The 19294-nt window shown below is 39.9% G+C and overlaps 2 protein-coding genes, 1 non-coding gene and 1 pseudogene across 3 annotated transcripts; 1 reads left to right on the top strand and 3 right to left on the bottom strand.

Annotated features, from left to right (window-relative positions):
* Positions 1–148: 148 nt before the first annotated feature.
* On the bottom strand, positions 149–221 carry TRNAA-AGC. The gene has a single exon. It is a non-coding gene; the product is annotated as a tRNA-Ala (tRNA).
* An 87-nt stretch (positions 222–308) lies between these two features.
* LOC113282304 (surfeit locus protein 2-like) lies at positions 309–2974 on the top strand. Its single transcript, XM_026531285.1, has 5 exons — positions 309–640; positions 1035–1132; positions 1207–1560; positions 2409–2454; positions 2548–2974. The coding sequence occupies exons 1-5, from the start codon at positions 369–371 to the stop codon at positions 2639–2641; spliced, it is 864 nt and encodes a 287-aa protein (XP_026387070.1). The 5' UTR covers positions 309–368; the 3' UTR covers positions 2642–2974.
* A 295-nt stretch (positions 2975–3269) lies between these two features.
* LOC113282305 (high-affinity nitrate transporter 3.2-like) lies at positions 3270–4525 on the bottom strand. The gene is made up of 2 exons (XM_026531286.1): positions 4262–4525; positions 3270–4087 (listed from the first exon to the last, which is right to left on the bottom strand). Exons 1-2 carry the CDS (start codon positions 4401–4403, stop codon positions 3618–3620), a joined length of 612 nt encoding a protein of 203 aa, XP_026387071.1. The 5' UTR covers positions 4404–4525; the 3' UTR covers positions 3270–3617.
* Positions 4526–11800: 7275 nt separating this feature from the next.
* Positions 11801–19294, bottom strand: part of LOC113279383 — a 29329-nt pseudogene continuing 21835 nt past the window's right edge.

Consider the following 19294-nt stretch of genomic DNA (forward strand, 5'->3'; position numbering starts at 1 on the left):
TGCTGAATTTTTTTCCTATGAACTGTATGAGCTCATTACATGCTTCAAAAAAAAAAGAAAAAAAAAAACTCATTTGCAGCTTACAGCCCCACGAATCCATCAGCTAAATATTTAAGAAATTGTCAGTGCGATGACTTAAAAAAAAATGTGGAGATGCGGGGTATCGATCCCCGTACCTCTCGCATGCTAAGCGAGCGCTCTACCATCTGAGCTACATCCCCATTTGGAACAGCTGCCTATTACAGTATTACTAATCCATTATATTTCTTGCTTTTTCCGACCACGACCAGGGTCTTTTATTCACTCTTTCCCCCTTGCAAAACCTAGAAACTGAGACGAGAGGAGAGTCGTTTGCAGAAAACAGCGAAATGGACATGGCAGAGGTAGAAGCAAACCCTGGTTCTCCCAAACAAGAAGAAGAGAAAGAGAAAACTAAAGAAGGGTATAAGTTATTAGGTTCTCCAACATTCAAAGAACTAGAGAATGGACGTTTCAAATGCTTAGAAACTGGACATGAATGTCTATCTAAAGATAAGGAATCATATAGTAATAGTAAGAGATGTCGTTTAGGTCTTATTGAGTCTTTTTTATCTCTAAAGAAATCTCCTCTTAATATGTTCAAACAAGATCCCGCCAACAAGTAAGTATTCCTTTTTTTTTTTTTTTTTGAAGTATATCTCATCCTTGAATTTTGAATTCTTGAATCATAAACTGAGAGTTATAGGGTTTAGGGTTTTTCTGGGTATTCAATCATAGGTAGGTCAAAGTTAATTTGTGAAGTTCTTAGTTTCTAGGGTTTTGCATCATTTGTATATTGATTTTTTTGCATCATGAGCTTTGTTAATTAAGATATTTATGTCATGGGTTTTGATTCCAGAATCTTACAAGTTAGCCCTTTTTTTAATCATTCATAAAATTTTGTAGGGTTTTAGGGTTTAATGATGGGTTTGTGAATTTGATGTTTGAAGCAATGGGTTTTGTGAATTTGATTGTTTTGAATCATGGGTTTTCTTTCTTGAATGTTAATTTTGCAGGTCAAAGTTAATTTGTAAGCTAACAGGAGTTACTGTGAACAAATCTGAAGAACACATTTGGAAGCATATCTATGGGAGAAAATTTCTTAATAAATTAGGTTTGCAATTGCTACCTTTATCTCTCGATATCAAGTTATATTATGTTGCTGAACTGTGAAATTTTTGTTGTCAGAGGAAAAGGAAAAGGAAACTGGAAAGGTGCCGTCTAATGGGGTTAAAGAAAAGGAGGATGAGGAAGAAGTAGAAGCAAAGAAAGGTGTGAAGAAGGATAAGAAGAAGAAGAAGAAGAAGAAGAAGAAGAAGAAGGATAAGAAGAAGAAAGGGGTTAAGAAAGATGTTCCTGTTGAAAGGGTACCCAAGGATGATGAGAGTCCTACGGAAGATAGCAGTGAGTCGGAAGAGCTTGACTTCTGGATTCCTCCGCTGGGTAGTAGGTGGGATTTTGATGATGGAAAGGATCGATGGGGTTCTGATACAGAGTCGGGTCAGGATTCTGATGAAGGTGTTGAAGTGGGCGATGATATAGGTAAAGTTGTTAGCATTGTTAAATTTCATTTTGATACATGTGCTTGTTACGGGTACATTGTTTGAATAGTTGCCCCTTGACCTGTAAACGTGGGACATAGTGTGCGCACTTATCGTGAGTAAAACAACAATAGACGCGTGAGTCTATTCTTCTATATATAATTCAGGATATAGGAAATCATTTATAAGCATAATTACAGTAGCTACCTGTGTTCATAACTTATAGGTAGCATTTTTGTGCCCGCGCTTGTTGTTATAGGTAGTACACTATTGGGTAGTTGGTTGGTCCACTACCCTTTTGACTGCACTGTCCTTGTACATGGGATGTACTTGCATTTCTTTTGAGATAAAACAACAACAGACTCGTGACTTGTGTATGTACACTGATAAAAGGTGATAGATGTGCTGCGCTGGTTGCTTCTCTTTAAGATTAGAAGTTTCCACTACTTGTATATATCTATGTTTGTTATTTGTGGCGTTTACCCACTTTGTTCGTTGTTTTAGCTGGTTAGATTACCCAACGTAGATCAAAAATGTTCAGTTATTCGTAACCTTACATATTCCGCGATCCATGTACCGGAAGCATAACATAAGAAAGATGGTTTATGATTTGGGTTTCATTTCTAACCCACCCCAACATGTTTGGGACTAAAGGCTTAGTTGTTGTTGTATCTATAACCACACATGTACACCTTTATATATGTAACTAAATCATCCAGCATACTGTCGTTCTGTGAGCTCACATGACTACTTGACCGTTATGTAAAATTTACCTCTGTACTAGAAAGTAAATGGTACTTTTTATTATGTTTGTGTTATTTATTTGATCCATTGGTTTTGATTGATCAGAAGAAGATGAAAAGACTGGTTCAGAATCTTCAGAACTCTCCATGCGGTATGTCTTGCCATATGAACTTATTACTCCCCCAACTTTTTTCCTGGCATGCCCATTTGCAACCTGATATATTAACGGCCTCTTGATTTGTAGGACAAAGCGTATGTCCATAGAAGTTGGTCCCAGCAGCTTTGCATCACGCAAGAAGAAGAGGAAGACCAAATCGACTGATCCAAAAGCTGATTGAGAGGTATGTCCATCATGGTAAACTAAACTTTGAAGTTGCTTGATCAGATTGCTGACGGACGGGATAAAACAAGATTAGGGTGGTCTAGTGTAATCTACTTAGTTAAGCGACATTCATAGAAGATAAATAGAAGCAACTGAAAAGAAGTTTGTAAACAACCTTGAAGTAGAACCTAATTTTGTAATCAGTAAGTTGATTTTTGAATGATAACTTTTTCACAAGATGTTGATATTTTTGCTTACAGAGCCATGAGATAGCATGCAGTCAGTTTAATGTTTATGCAATGATATTCTTTTATTTTGTTGTAATATACATCATTGTTTATTTCGAACATTTGGGAATTTTACTAGGGAATTCAACTGCTTAAATGAAACACAGGCTAATTGAAACCTACAATCTTGGTCCTTGGGGCCTGAATTTGTTTCTTGACAATAAACTTGAATCTCCAGATGTGATTTTCTATAGATATAGTATAGTTACGGGTGGCTCTCTTTTAGTCTGTTTGTTCCTGTTGCATTAGTTCATCTTGTGCAGTCCTTTTTGCTCAGTTTTTGTTAATAGAATTATTAGTTAGATGATCCCAAAGAAAACAGAACTGAAATTCATAAAATGCAGAAGGAACTTCGCAGCAGCTCAAAATGTAAACACCAACCATTTTATTATGTATGCTTGCATTGTTAAGAGACTGGTAGATCAAACATCTTTCATACATAAATCAAATATGGCATTTGATCAAACAAAGCAACAAACCAAACTCTTTAAATTGAAACATCCACTCAATTCCATCTTTGCAGTCCTCCAGCATAAAGCGCTCCCCACACTTACCCATATATAAAAAGACCCAAACTGTATTCTCCTTCTCTTCTATGTTATTGGAAACTGAATCATACAAAAAGAAAACCAGAATTGACTCGGAAATAGAATAAAGATAAGAAAGAGAGGAAGGAAATCAAATTCCGGAGTTACTTTTCTCTCTTTAAGCCTTCTTCCTCTTCTCCAAGAAGAAGAACACAAACAGAGTAATCACGGAGAAGGCAGAGAAGACGCCAGCACAAATATCGATTGAAGCATGTCTTCCAGTGATGGCTTGAACTGTGAACAAGTTCGTGGCATGTTTATCGTCTGTACTTTGGCCAAAAGCGACTTCCTGATCTGCAGAATTGAAGACATATGCTCTCACGAAATAAGTAGCTGAAGGAATGTTTTTTTGGATTGTCCATGTGAAGCTCTCTTCTGCAGCTATGTAGGGCTTGGAAACAATGAGGAATTGGCAAGTTTTGTCTTTATGAACTTCCTCTTCCGTTTTTCTCCAAGCACGTTCCTTTTGGCTGATCGGAGCAAAACATAGCTCCACCTTGACCTTCTTAAAATCAGCATCTGTTCTAGCCGGTGAACTTTTGTTGTATCCCCATGTCACCGTAATCTTTTCTTCTCCAGCTTTCATCACTGCAGGCATTTAAGAGAACTAAGAAGCTCAGGGATAAAATTCTATTGTTTGAAACAACAAGAATGGAACATTGGGTGAGATTATCACCACATTGAATTCCCTAGTTAGAAAACCAAAATTGTCAACCAAAGTATTGAACTAAGAGAAAGAGAAAAGATTAGATACACCATTACCTTGATTTTCTTTTGCGTCAGTTTTAACTGTAAGAACGTTCTTGAGGTCAGAGAAGTGTAGCTTCTTTTTTTCTCCATAACAAGTTCCAGCAAAGCAAAGAAGAACAAAAGAAAATACCAAGATTTGAGAAGAAGAAACCATAACTGCTAGATTACTTTTTTTTGTTTGTTTGTTTTTTGTTTCTTTGTCTCTCTTGCAAACTTTTAAATTGTTTGCTCTGAAACTCAGTTGATAAGCTGCTGATGATGAAAAGTAATTGAAGTTGGGATTTGTATTTATAGTGTTCAAATGAAAGGAAGGAGGCAAAGTCAAATGACAGCTTTTCTATACTATACAAAGAGAATCAAATTAAGAGATAACTTAAAAAGATTCACGACTCTTTAATATCCTGAAAGGGTGCAAAACTGCAAATAACTAATAAAAATAGGGTGAATGTTTTGGACTGTAGGTCTTAGTTTATATGTTTGACTAAATTTTTATTATATTCTTACATTTACATTCTCTGTTCTTAACTTCTTAACTCTTTGTTTCTTGTCCCCAAAGCTTAGCAAAGAACAAACAGCTTATAATCAAACACCGATTAGCAAAACTTGCGCCAAGAGCCAAAAAAAAAAAAGTATCAACGAAGTTCCATAGGAGAATTTATTTATTGTTTATCATTTTTGTTCTTATGTTTAATTTGCAAGGCTAAATTGGGGTCATGGAACATAATTAGGGGCTCATAGCTACAGGACAAAAAAAGGTTATGAAATAGTAATTGGGGTTATCCCTTTTGTAGAGGGGGGAAAACGATTTGCTGGTTTTTAAGGAATTGAGGAGACGACCTTACAGAGGAGACTCCTCGAACCGAGTGAAATGTTAAACCTCACACAGATGCACCGCTGCAAAGGGAGTGCTTTAGATTCGAGAGATCAGTCTGTAGTACTCCGGCCTAAATCAAGACAATGAACGTTCCAGAGTAAATTTGGTCACAAGAGAGGATGGGTTGATCTGTAGGAGGGAAGCTGGGAAATGTGTGGAATCAATGGTAATCAAAGATTGTGAGTTTGTGAATTCTGAATATGATAAGCTCTGAATGATTGAAATTGCTCAATTGAGAGTAGTTGCTCAATTGATGAGTTGATGATCTCGTGTTGTCGATGAGACGTGAGATTGATGATACTGTTGATGCTGATGATTCAATCATGATTCAGAGACTTATTTATATTGCTGGAATTTTAGACACCATAATTCCATGAAGTGTGACAGTTGATGGAATCAAGGAGTGGGGAAGTGGAGATCGTGTTTGAAACCAGTTGCTCAACGTGTGGAGACTTGGTCGATTTTCCACCCACTACCTCGTGAATTCCTTCAACTGATTGCACGACTTGCTCGCATTCCATCGTGTGTTTGAACACATGTGCCGTAGACCGTTAGACCAAAACCCTAAGTGATATCCCCCCAAGTGACACGGTTGACGTCTCGTGGTTTGTTAGTCAATTGATGACTTCGTGGTTTGATGGGACGATGAGTCCATGTAGTTGCTGAGTTGAACATGATGTTCTGAAACTCATGAGTTGAACATGTCATGAGACAGAGGTATAGTTCTTACGATGAAGCGAGCAAGTATTGCTCATTCGATGGATCGTTGAATATTGATTGTTGAACCAATATTCCTTGGTTTGAGCAAATATTTATCATCTGAGCAAGTGTTGCTCATGTGATGAATTGTTGAATATTTGATCGTCTGAGCATGTGTTGCTCATCTGATGGATTATTGGAAGCGTACCAAAAATATTAATTAGAATACTGGTCGTTGAACCGAGCATAATTAATAAAATTAATGACCATGAGGTCGTCGTAAAATTATTAAGGTTGGAATCTGGAATGATGATCCTTGGATTCTGAAACCCTAATTTGATCAAATGATGATCAATTCATGGTTCGTCAGAATTTTAACCATGGGATGAAGGAGGGAGCGACTACATGGGACCGTGGATCAACCATGTAGTGTCCATATGCCCACGTGAGCAAATACAAAGAACTCCTGAAGAGTTGACGATTTGTTGGTGAAAGAATGATCAAATGCTGGTTTAATCATTTATTCGAAAATGCTCGTCTGAGCCTTAGGTGAGAAAACCTAATTAATTATGACGGAGTGAGGGACCGACCATGGGGTCATGAAACCGGCCCTGGGTAGTCACGTGACCGCCTGATGATCACTTCATGAAAATTAGGTCAAAACTGTGAAACTTGATGGGACCGGCTTCCGTGAGCCAAAGAGCCAATCTTGGTCGGTCAAGATAGCGTGCTCGTGTCCCCAAGGCGTCTGCGTCTCAGTCCTGAGAATTTTGATATTTTCTGGCGTGCAATTGAGCATCCATTCGAGAAAATATGCCAAAATTAGGGTTTCGACGAAACTGAGGAAAACACCATGAGATGTTGAAAAATAATTATAAAATAAAGAATGAGGAGGCGTGGGACCGCCGTGGTCAAGGCATGGTCGGCCGGTCGTAACCACGGTCCCGTGGTGCCTTTTCCTTAATTTTATAATATTTTGATGATTTTATGAAAAATTCATGAATTTTGAGAAATTTGATGAATTTAGTGAGTTTCCATGAATTGAAGGAGTTTTCATGAGTTCATGGAAGCAAAATAATAAAAACATGGGCGTGTGGGACCATGGAGGCATGGCCGGCCGGATATGGACCGGTCCCACGAGTTTTTCATAATTTTTTTTAATATTTTTTAGGTATTTTTTATGATTTGAGGGAATTTTTCCTAATTTGAGAGAAATACCATAAAATCAAGGAAAAATAGGATAAATAATAATAAAATAATAAAGCAAAGGGCGTGTGGGACCGGCTAGGGCATGGCCGGCCGGCTAGTGGCCCGGTCCCACAAGTTTTTCATAATTTTATTTTATTTATTATTTTATGATGATTTGTGCAAAAATACCATGAACTCAAGGAGTTTTTTCATGAAATTAGAGAAATAATAATAATAATAAAAAAATAATAAGGAACCGTGGGGTGTGGGGCCGGTTGGCCAATGGTCACGCCCCACACTCCTTTCCTTAATTTTATATTATTTTGTATGGATTTATGGAAGTACCATGAAACCGAGGAGTTTCCTCGAGACGAAAGAGATTTGATAAAATGAGAGAATTTTCATCAAATCATGGAAAATAATAAAAATGCATTAAAAATATAAAACTGGCGTGGGATTGACCACGGCACGGTCGGTCGGTCGTGTGTCCGTGCTCCTAGCACCCTGGTCAATATTTTTAATTATTTATTATTTTCTTCTCTTTTTTTGCATAGGTTCATCGTTTTGTTGTATTTTTGAAATACTCGTTCATGCGGTGACTGTTAGTGTATCGTCGTTGAATACACCTTCACCATTTGAATCGGGGCTTACTTAGAGGTAGCTCAGACCCCGGTTGTTGATTATTTATTACTAATTGTGGAATTCGGTGGAGAATAATTCACAAAACTGAGCAATAAGATGTTTATTATTAATTCATAAGATCAGCTGAGGATTCGACTACGAATTCAGAATAATAAAGTGAGCATTACCATTCCATGGGATCGTAGATTCGACCATAGAATCAGAGTAATTAAGATTTAGACAAACATATGACATAAATTTCATATGAAAGTTTCTTTTTTCATCTGGTCTCTTTGTTATAATGCTGCTCCTACTATGGATAAGTCGAGGAATACTATCATTGTGAATGGGTGTTTATTATGCAAGAAAGCTGCTGAATCAAATAACCACATTTTCTTGCACTGTGATATTACAAGAAAATTGTGGCATTTCTTTTTGGATTGTTACAAGATTCAGTGGGTTTCTAATGACTGTGTCAAGAACACTTTATGGGAATGGAAGCAGAATAGGAGGAAGAAAGCTAAAAAGTGGAAATTTTGGGATCTCATTCCATTTGCTATTTGGTGGACTATATGGCTGGAAAGAAACAAAAGATTTTATCAAGGGAAGTATCATTCTATTGAAAGGATGATTGATGATACTAAGATGCTGCTTTACAATTGGCTTTTGAAGGATGGAGTGTTTATGAACTACTCATTGGAGATGGTTCTTCACAATTGGCATGCTGCAATCTTGTAACTTAATGTTTTTCTTCTTTCGTTGTTAGCCAGGCTCTCATGCGTTGGTTTTGTTTTTGTATCTTTTTATCAGTGGCTATCATTCCCTTTATGAGTGCCTACTGTTTTTCTTAATAAAATTTGCCCTTTCTTGTGTCAAAAAAAAGTTATTCAGAAGAAAAAAACGTAAAAATCAATTTTAGAAAAACGATTATTACATGCGCGAAAACGGATTCCTATTTATCGGTGTTATTTAGACATGCGTATCGGTGACCCTCACGGGCATCCTACATAGGCATGGCCGTTTTAACGGTCGTTTTTTAAGCCTTGACTATAACTCAAGATTCGAAGAACGACCGTTATTTCCGGGAAAAATGACCGTTAACACTAGTAAAAAATGATGTTCGGAGACAGTTAATAATTGTTACTGTATGATTTTTGTAACAGTTTTAGTTTTTTTTGCGGTGTTACTAAATCCCCTGTTACGGAAAGTTTATAAAACCTGTTACGGAATGACTATTGAAAAATGACTCATAAATTCTAAAACTGTCACTGTTAGTAGTTTTCGGTAACAATTTATTAAATATATGTTGCCGAATAATTCCTACGGTAACTGTTTTTCATAAAACTGTTGTTATTCTTTGAGTAACCGTAACAGTTTTTATGAAAACTGTCATAAAAATAGTACAATTTATAGTGAAACTACCACCACCTCCACTACCAGCACCGCCGCAACCATCTCCACCATGCCCGACACCGTTCCACAACCACAAGTTAGACTTTTTGAGCTTGAAATATAAATTTTATAAAATTACTCTTCACAGGATTCGACCTTGAGACCTATTACACCTAACTATAACTCTTAAACCACTATTCCACACTTTGTTTTTGGTTAATGTTATCCATATAAAATACTTATTCTCATTAAACAATAAACTATCGACCTCCACCACAACCTTTGTTACCACCACCTTCATTGTCACCGCCCAACTACAACACATTAATATTGTAGTATTTCTACATGACGTACCACTTGTTTACTACTTATTTATTAGATTTGAATTTCTATTAAACTGTAGATAACCATCTGTTTGAGTCATGGCTAGATCTGCATGAAATTAAATCAATAAGTAAATTGTGACATGTCGGTCTAAGAGCTACGTAATCTTTTTGAAATGGATTTCAAGATAACTAGTTATGTAGATAAATAGTAACAGTTGTTTTATAGAAATGTCACGATAAGGTCAACTACGGTGACATATTAAATCTGTACAGTAACATGCGTATGTGGTAACGGTTGGTATAAAAGTGTCAGAAATATCAACTATGGTGACATATAAGATGTGTTATAGTAGCAAAGGTATATAGTAACAGTTGGTCTAAATAAATGTCACGTTAATGTAAACTATGGTAACATATTAAATCTGTTACAGTAACACGGGTATATAGTAACACTTAATATAAAAACTGTTTCAGTATACAACCTAGATGGAACTATGTAACAGTTCTTACAAAAACTGTTACCATTATTTAACAACCTAACATTTAGTGACAGGTAATTTACGAACTGTTACCTTATAAATTCTTGAACTGTTACTAAATGTCACTTTTCTACTAGTGTAAAATGGTCACCGACATCTGTTTCTATATACTACCGATGAATAGGAAATAACGACGTTGTTTAAACCCGTTATAACCGTTTTCATGCATGTTATAATTATTGTTCTAAAGTTGAATTTTGCGTTTTTTCCTTCTAAATAACATTTTAACGCAGGTTTTTTAAACCATTTTTCCCGTTTTCACGTCAGTTATAACCGTTTTTTAAGAAAAAGAATAAAAAATATTTTCTTACAATTCTTTATGTTTTAAATTACAGATTAAAAATTTACAATTAATATTTTAAAAATAAAATATTATAACGTTGTAACGGTTAGATAGGAATTTCAAACTATAATTCTTTTTTATTTTCTATTTAACCGTTATGACGTCCGTTATTTTAGAATAACGTATAAAAAACATATTTTTTTTCCTAAATAACACGTTTTTTTGTCCGAAACGTGCTCATACCCGTCAAAACGCGTTATAACGGTGAGGCCCAGTTGTCGTGATCTGAGCCGTGACATGTTTTTCAAACCTTGCTATAAGTGTGTCAGTTTTTTCTACTAAAATCTTCCCAACTGTACTGTTCAACGTTAAGACAGACGTGTTGGCCACCTATTACTTGAAAAATCATTGAGATTGAAAAGATTCATCTATGATTGGAATCCTTTATTGATTTGCTGGATCATACATAACTCGGATCTGATAATTCTCAATTGAATCTAGCTGAACAAGTCTTATCCCTAAGCAAGTTTGTGTTCAAACAGTATGCGTGTGAACTACAAGAAAAACTAATTTTGAAATGTAATAATTTACTATTAATTAGGTTGTAGTTGTTGAAAAAAATAGCTCTCTTCGACGGTCATTTCTTTTGTTAACTTTTATTGTTCCAAAAGTCATAAACCATTTGCAGGCTTACGTTAACATCTCTGAAACATCATTCCAATACTATATTTGTCTTCTAATTCTTTAGTAATTAGTATTGCATCACCAAGAGATATTAATTGGATAGTGTTTTCGCGACAAGGATGTGAATAATAGAACCATGGTATGCGACTACGCCTTACGGATCGAATGACCGATTGCAAGGAAAGGATGCAGAGCCTCATGACCACCACAGCTATCACTCGGCAAAATACATTGGTTGGTGCGCAATCAAAAATTGATTGATTGCCGTATATTACCGTCAACTTAATAGAGATGCGGACCCTATCTTTATTTCACAAATAGAAATGGCCGAGCAATTGCGAGGCAAACAAAAGGGTGTAAGGGCAGTTCCTATGGAATGAACAAACTCTGAGTTTGTTCATTTTGCTCCCATTATGGAATGAATAAACCTGAAAATGAATGTTCAAATGGACAAATCTGTTGATTTGAATATTGAGTCGGAACATCCAGCGTGCGTCTAAGAGAAGGACGCGCGTTCTTGCCAAAAACGCGGGCGTTGGAAGCACCAACACGCGACCATGCCAAAAACGCTAGAGACATTCCCAGTGACGTCCGCGACTCTTAGGTTATCGCCAAGTACAATCCGTGAATATTTTATTACTTTTTAATCTTATTTTACCACTTTATCATATTTTATCTCACTTCATCCTATTTTATCTCACCTAAATATTTTATCTTATTTTTCATCTTTATCCTACAAAACATTTTATATTGAAAAGAAATACTAGTGGGCCCTAGAAAACCAAATATGTTCATTTTGCCCTGCTTTACCATGATGGAAAAATCCGTTTGACTATCCACATGGCTCAACAAAATTTTGAGTTTGTTCATAGGAACTGCTCCAAGGCAAGATAAGCAAATTCATCTACTAAATCGGCACATCCTAAAATTTGCACGAGCTCAGCGGAGAAGGATTTATATTTATTACAATAAAAAGTAATACAGGATAAAGGTTTTGTATACTACTCTATTATGCTTTAACTTTGTTCAGAAACTTTAGATCTGCGCTTCTCCATGAAGAAGAATCCAAACAAATAAATAACAGAGACGGCAGAGAAAATTCCAGCAGCAATATCAAGTGAAGCATGTCTACCAGTAATCCCATGAATTTGAAACAAATTACTAGTACGTTTCACATCAGTAGTAGTTTCACCATAAGCAACCTCATGATCAGCTGAGTTCATAACATAAACCCTTACAAAGTAAGTAGCTGATGGGATATCTCTTTTAATTGTCCATTCAAAACTCTCATTTGATGATGCATGGAGTATGGTTTTGTAAGAATGGTGAATTGACAAGTTTTGTCTCTGGATATTTCACTCTCTGTTTTCCTCCATGCTCTTTCTTTTTGACTGATTGGAGCAAAGCAGAGTTTTACTTGTACTTTCTTGAATTCGGCATCTGAGAAACTCTGGTTTAATCCCCATGTCACCGTTATCTTGTCTTCTCCTGATTTCAACACTGCAAAACAACAAATATTTAGCAGATTAATAGCGTGAAACCAGGGCCGGTCCTGCATTTTTTGTGGCCTAAAGCAGTTTTTTTTTGTGGCCTCCTGATTGGGACTTTTCTAAATCATCTAGGCTTCGCTTCCTTTTCAACTTTTCCTTACCAGGTTCATGCTTCCTAGACGCGACATGAGGCGCTAACTTGTTAGCTGTGGGGAAAAAAAAGGAGAATAAAAAATCTCACTAACAGTATAACAAAGTTTAAAAGCAACAGCTTAAACTAACAGTGTGGACACACGAACTACGCGGGGTCCGAATGCCCACAATCAATCATTAAAGTCTAAAGAGATTACGATGATGATACCCTGATGTGGATTCATTGGCTCAAAACCCACGGGTTTATCATGGCCTCCTCCAACTTCCCCGTGCGTAGCGATTATGCATGGGGTACAGATATAAAAGGAAAACAACATATATAAGCAGATACGTGCGGAGCTAAATGAATGTAAAGTGCTGAAATGTAAATAAGACCAAGGTTTACGTGGTTCAGCACTAAGGCCTACGTCCACGGGGTTTGTTGTTCTACTATATTATTCACGGTTACACGAATAGTTGAATGACTTTGGGTTTACATATTTCTCTCCACTATGGGATTAACTTACCTTTGCTATTCTCTCTCTCTCTCTCTCCTGATGTTTTTTCGATCCCCCTACCTCTTTGTGGAGATTGGGTATTTATAAGGTAGGAATGTGGGACCCATCTCTGAAGACCGTTGGAACCTTATCTTCTCGTGTCCTTGCGTCCGTCACGCGGAGGTCTGCGTTTCCCCCTTGATCCCGCGGAGGCATCTTCGCTCGTTCCATAGGTCGGTCGACACGTGCACTGCTCAGAGTGTTTAATGCGGGTGGTTGAGGGGTCTGCTCGTGTCAGACAAGTGTCTTCTGCCCCTGTCAGTCCGTGTCAGCTGACTTTCTCTCCACCGTTGATCTTAGCTCCTCTTCTGGGGATGAGATAAAGCAACTCCTAGGGGTTTATTTGGTGCTTCGCGACGCATCGTGTTTTGATGTCTTGGCTTGCACGCTTTCCACGTACCTTTCTGTATACACGTGTCCGATAGTGAGATATATGTGTACACAATTTGCCCCTTTTCTTCAGGCTTAACTGACTAATGGGTGCCTTGAAGAAAAACTATCGTCGCACATTCTTCTCACTCCTAATAACTTCTCCTAGATACTTGGGCACGTCTTTTATTCGTGCATTAACTGCTTATGCAACGGGCACGTTTTCCTATTTCTCCCTTAATTTCCTCTTTTCTTTCGGGTATTTTAAGGATAGAGAGGAATTTTAATTTCATTCTTCCTAATCACTCTCTCAGTTCATTCTTCCTTTAAATTTCCTGCCTGCCTTCATTAAACCTGTGACCTTAAATTCTTTGTCAGTCTTCATTGCACCCGTGATCTTAAATTCTGTCAGTCTTTATTGCACCTGGGATCTTCCCCTGTTCGTTTCTTCTACTTGCTGTTTTTGCCGGTGAGTTTTTCTTTTCTTGATTTCACTGTTTTATGCCGGTGAGTTTTTCTTTTCTTGATTTCACTGTTTTATGCCGTGTTGATTTGTGAATTTTCTGCTATTGTTGTTCCTTGTTTGTGATGAAGAACTTTTTCTGATGCTTGCATACTAGTTTGCCCCTGTTCTTCATCTTAAATTAAGGCAGCCATTACTTCGAGGGTGGAGTATTGAGATTGTATCCTAATTTTAGGGTTGCTATGTTATCGTGGTTGTATTGCTATGAATGTGTTTTTTGATTTTTGGTTATTGTGTGTAACTTGTTCTTGATTTTATTCTTTCCGCAGCCATGTCTGACCGTCCGCGGCCTACTTATGAGACTCCTGATTCTAGGTTGTCGAGATCTCCTCAGCGTCGAGAGTCTCAAGATGATGTTCGTCGGAGTCGAGTTTCTTCCGGAGCGAGAGCCTCGTCTTCTCGGGAAGAGATTCCTCCGATAATTCCGTCTGGTTCACGGAAAGTCTTTAATCACTCAATGGTGCGTCCTCGTGAAGATACTCGGAGTACGCAGGCTCCCCCCGCGCTGTTGCTTTTGACGTTCCTCCTTTACGTTCGTTAGTGCCCGAGCATCATCTACGGTCTTCTCCAACTTTTAAAGGGAAGAATACAAAGGGCGTAGCTCCTAGGGCTGAATCTTCAAAGAATCCCCCCGTGAAGAGAAAAGCGTCTGAAGCGTTTGTTAGTTCATCCGGCCCCGCTGAGGAGGAAGAGGCTGCTCCCTTGATACGCAGTGTTTCTGTTAGCAGGAGAAAAGTAACCTTCAAGCATATCGATCTTGAAATATTCAAGGAGAAGCATGAGCTCCAAGCCTTCGGGGTTCGTTTTTATGCCCCCGAGGATGATATTACGTATGAGCTGATCTCTAAGTACGAATTCGATGAATTTCACTTGTTAACGACGGTTGGGGCCTTCGAGGCTGGTCTGATGCTGCCGTTGTACAAATCGGGTGATTCCTTCTACTACGACGTTCTTGCTAGTCGTGAGGGTTCTTCCACAAATACTCATAGCCGTTCCGTATCCCAATTATCGGGGAATTATCTCCGCGCCCTGAAGGAATGCTATCTGCGGAGTAAGGGGGAAACGTCGATGACCTGCTACGTCCCCAATCCCTTGGAGAAGGAATGGTACACTCCTGAGAATTTCAATAACTCCTTCGGTGATTACGTCAATAGCAGGAATCGCAAGCCGTGGAGTGTCAGCCTTCGGAATCTTCCTGCTCCTCGAGGCGAGATTCGTCTGTTAAATGAGGTCAGCGATGCCAAGCTGAAGTATGTTCCTGGCACGGAGGCGTCCAGTCGTCGGAAACTCTTCCCCGCGCGAGAAAGGATCAAGCGCGATCATGACTACGAGTGGCACGCCACTGTCATTGAGATAGTTGGTCCGTGGGCTTACGGTTGGATTCCCGGTTCCCGCGGATGGCGGCCAACCGAGAATAGTAAGCCGCGCGAATCTCCTCCCCCTCGCTATGGAGATTTCTGCCCCTGGCGTCTGAACTTTGCGGGCATGAATTTTCCTTATGCCCTGGATGTCGTAGAGGGAGACGAGGAGGATGGTTCCGGTGCTATACTCCCATCGAAGACTATCTCAGCTGCTCAGGTACGCAGATTCTAGTTGTGTTTCGTTTTTATAACTTCCATCGGACGGGAAGAATAATTCCTTTGTGGTGTCGGTTTCAGGTATTGAAGAAGAAAAAGATTAGGCCGAAGCAGTCTTCTACTATGGTGGTGGGTGAGGTTGAGGCCCAAGAAGAAGTTACTAGTCCCGTGAACGAAGAGTTTGCTGAGGACGAGATTACAGATGGGGAGGAACGTACTGGTACCTCCCCTATCAATGTCGAAGAAGAGGTCTTCGCTGGTCCCGCCGGTGATGGAGGAAGGAACAAGGGTGTAGTGGCGGATGATGTTGTCATCGAGGATGTTTCCGTCCCTGCTGGTGATGTCATGGATACCCTCCCCACTTCTCAAGAATTTTCTTTCGATCGGATGTATTCCACGGGAGAGTTCTTTGACGAAGCCCTCGATTTTCCCGAGGACTTCTCTTTACTTTCCCCTAATGACGATTGGGATGTTCTTGGTGGTGATGGTAATGGTGATGCTGCTGTAGAAGGTGTTGGTGAAGAGGAGCCTGCTGTGCATGTAGGCGCGGGAGAGCATGCCAACGTTCATGCTGAGGGGGTCGAGTCGGTCAAAGGAAAATCTGTTGTTGACGCGCCCGCCGATAGTCTTCCCCAGTCGCCGATGTCTGAGGGTGAGGATGCCATCATGAGTTGGTTTAAGGAGAAGAATCTTCTGTTTGTCTCTCATCCTGCTCCTGTGGTTGTTGGGGAAAAGGAATCAACCGCGTATACCCGTCGCATGATGGAGATGTCTTCGGAGGCGCAGGTGTCTGAAGCCTGAGGAAAAAGGTTGACCGTTCCCGAAGCTACCCTCGTGCCGGAGCCTCCTACTTCTGTTGCCGATATGATGGCTATTGCCGACGGGTATCAATATGGCTTCCCGCAACAGCGTGTGCTGGAGGTAAATTTTCGTACATGCTTGTTCGTGAGAATAGGACGCTTCGGTTGAATAATGTTTTGTCATTTTGATGTGTAGATGATGAGGAGCGAGCATTGCAACCACGTGCTGTATCAGTTCTTTAAAGCAAAATCTCTGAAGCTCGAGGCTAAGCTTCGTCATCGGGAAAAGGAATTATCTGCGGCGGAGGTGGAAATAGAAGAGCTGAAGAAAAGCCTTAAGGAAAAAGAAAAACTGGGTGAAGCAGAGGCTGATCTTCGTTCAGAACTTATTGCAGTGCGCGCTGACTTAGAGCAAGCTCGTAGCCAAGTTTCCACTTTCACAGGTTTGGTTCTTTTCCCTCGCCGTATGTCGTCATTCTTTTATCTCTTAGTTGTTCTGTCTGAGTCTCCCCACCCTATGTCCAGTGGGTGGCATCCCCGAGCTGGTATGGCTTCGAAACGAAAGAGCTCGGCAAAAATCTCGTATTAGAGATTTGGTTGAGAAGATTAAGAGTGAGGCTAGGAAATGGGATGCTCGGGCTGAAGTATGGCGCGCGCGGCATGTTCAGATGGTCGACATGCAAAATCTGTACAACCATGATCGTGCTTTATTTAATGGCACACTGCTGTGGACCAGTGATAATCTGCGGGAAGCCCGCGAGCGTACTTCCTTGTTGGAATCTAGGATTCAGCTATTGGAAGAAGAATTACAGACGGCGCGGTCCATTCCTCTTTCAGGGGTCCAAGATAATATGCTTGGTCTTGCCAGGGAACGAGATGATGCTCGTGCTGAAGTCTACGCTCTCAGCAATGCTCTTTCCGCGTCTCGTGCCGATGTAGCCCGTCTTGCTGAGTCTGAGAGGAATCTTGAATTGTGCATGTATAGACTCAGCAAAGGGGTCTCAGAGATAAATAAAGAGGTCGACCACCTTCGTCATATGGACTCGATGAAGCAGGTAGAATTAGATTCCTGTCAATTTACTCTCACCAACCTTCAACTAGACTATAAGAAATTATCCGCGGAATATGATCATCTTGATGAAGCGCGAGATGCGGTTGTTAATGAATATGAAGAGGCTTCGGCTTGTGTCGAAGGTATAATCCCAATTCATTGAGTGTGATCTTGTTTGTTTTCTACGCTAACTCCGTGGTGTTGTCTTTTTCAGGGCTCGAGGAACGCCTTCGCGTCACAAATGAAGAACTTGAAAAGGCTCAATCTTCCTTGGCACAGCAAGAGGAACAAACCAATCACTTCAAGAATTTAGCAGCCACCCGCGAGGAGGCCGTTGGTGCTGCTTCCAGAGAAGTGAATCGGCTATCTTCGTTATTATCCCAAGCCCAACAGCGGACAACAGTTATTAAACATAAGGCTCGTTGTCAATTGGCTGAGGAGACGAACAAGATGCTGGAGAGGATAGAACTTGGCCTAAGGAATGAACATGGTCTCGTGAAGAACTACCCTCGTCGTCCCGTTCCTGCTGCATTGCCCAGCTCCTCGGGCCCCTCTTCTGGTGGGAGCGTCCCATCAAGTCTTCGGAAAAATCCTGACGACGGGACCGCCACCTAGGTAGAGATCGCAGCGTTCTGTAGGGTCCGCGGCATAATTGTGCTTTTTGTAACAATGTAAAAGGAATGTTTTTTGATTGTGTATCCTTGGCTTTGGCCGTTCACTTCTTGTAATCACCCTTTATGAAATGAATCCTCTTCTTGATATACCTACAATGTTTTTGTATTTTAAGTTTGTGAAAAATCAAAACAAAAGTTAAGTGTTTTTGAGTGCGATACGAAAGGGAGGTACCTTCGTGATCGTCTTGAGACCTGTCACCCCGCTGGCAAATCCTGGGCCAGAGGATTCCCAGACGGTGGGGGCCGGGGCAACGTTCTAGGATATGGGGTGTAAAATATGTACGCACCCATTCCGTCGACCCGTTGCCTTAAGATTGGTTGGGTATCTCTTTCTGCTGGGTGCCTTCCCCCTGGTCCTACACTTACGGACATTGATGGGGGAGCCCTGAGAGATTGTAGATTAACTACTTTCCCCAATATTGTAGGTAGATTCCACAGACTTGATAATTTGAAGGCTTGTTTAATTAATAAGTTGAGGTCTGCAATTCCTCTTCCAGAGATAGAAACATGTTGGGCGGTTAAGCTCCTTTCTTCTTCTGGTATATTCCCAGCAGATTCAAATCTGCGTTGCTTCTATGGGAAGTATGGTTTGAGCCATTTAGCATTCCAAGGATGCCGGAGGACCTCACCTTTTAGATTACGAAGGTAGTAAGAACCATTACCCGCAATGTCGTGGATCATAAACGGTCCTCCCCATGTAGGTGCTAACTTTCCCCATTTCTTTTCTTGCTGATATCGTGGGATTGTTCTCAACACATACTGTCCCTCTACAAAATTTCGTAGCTTTACCTTTTTGTTGTACTCCCTTGCTAGTCTTCGTTGATAATTTTCCATCTTTTGCAATGCTACTTCCCTTCTTCCCTCCAAGTCGTCCAACCTTTCTAACATCATATCTGTTGTGAGGTTTTTCTCCCAGGCTTCGGTCTTCGTGGTTGGCATGAGGATTTCTGTAGGTATGACTGCTTCAGCTCCATAAGTAAGAAGAAACGGGGATTCCCCGGTAGCGGACCTTCGTGTTGTCCTGTATGCCCACAAGACATTGTGCAGTTGTTCGCACCATCTTCCCTTATGCTCGTCTAATTGTTTTTTGAGTATAAGGGCGAGGGTCTTGTTGGTAGCTTCCGCTTGTCCGTTGCTTTGAGGGTATAAGGGGGTGGACTTGTTCTTTCTTATTTTAAAGGTGTCGAAGAGCATGTCTATATTTTTTCCCTGTAATTGCTTGCCGTTATCAGATAAAATTTCAGCAGGTATACCAAATCTGCAAAT

The sequence above is a fragment of the Papaver somniferum genome, chromosome 5 (genome assembly GCF_003573695.1).
Source record: "Papaver somniferum cultivar HN1 chromosome 5, ASM357369v1, whole genome shotgun sequence".
NCBI classification, from domain to species: Eukaryota; Viridiplantae; Streptophyta; class Magnoliopsida; order Ranunculales; family Papaveraceae; genus Papaver; species Papaver somniferum.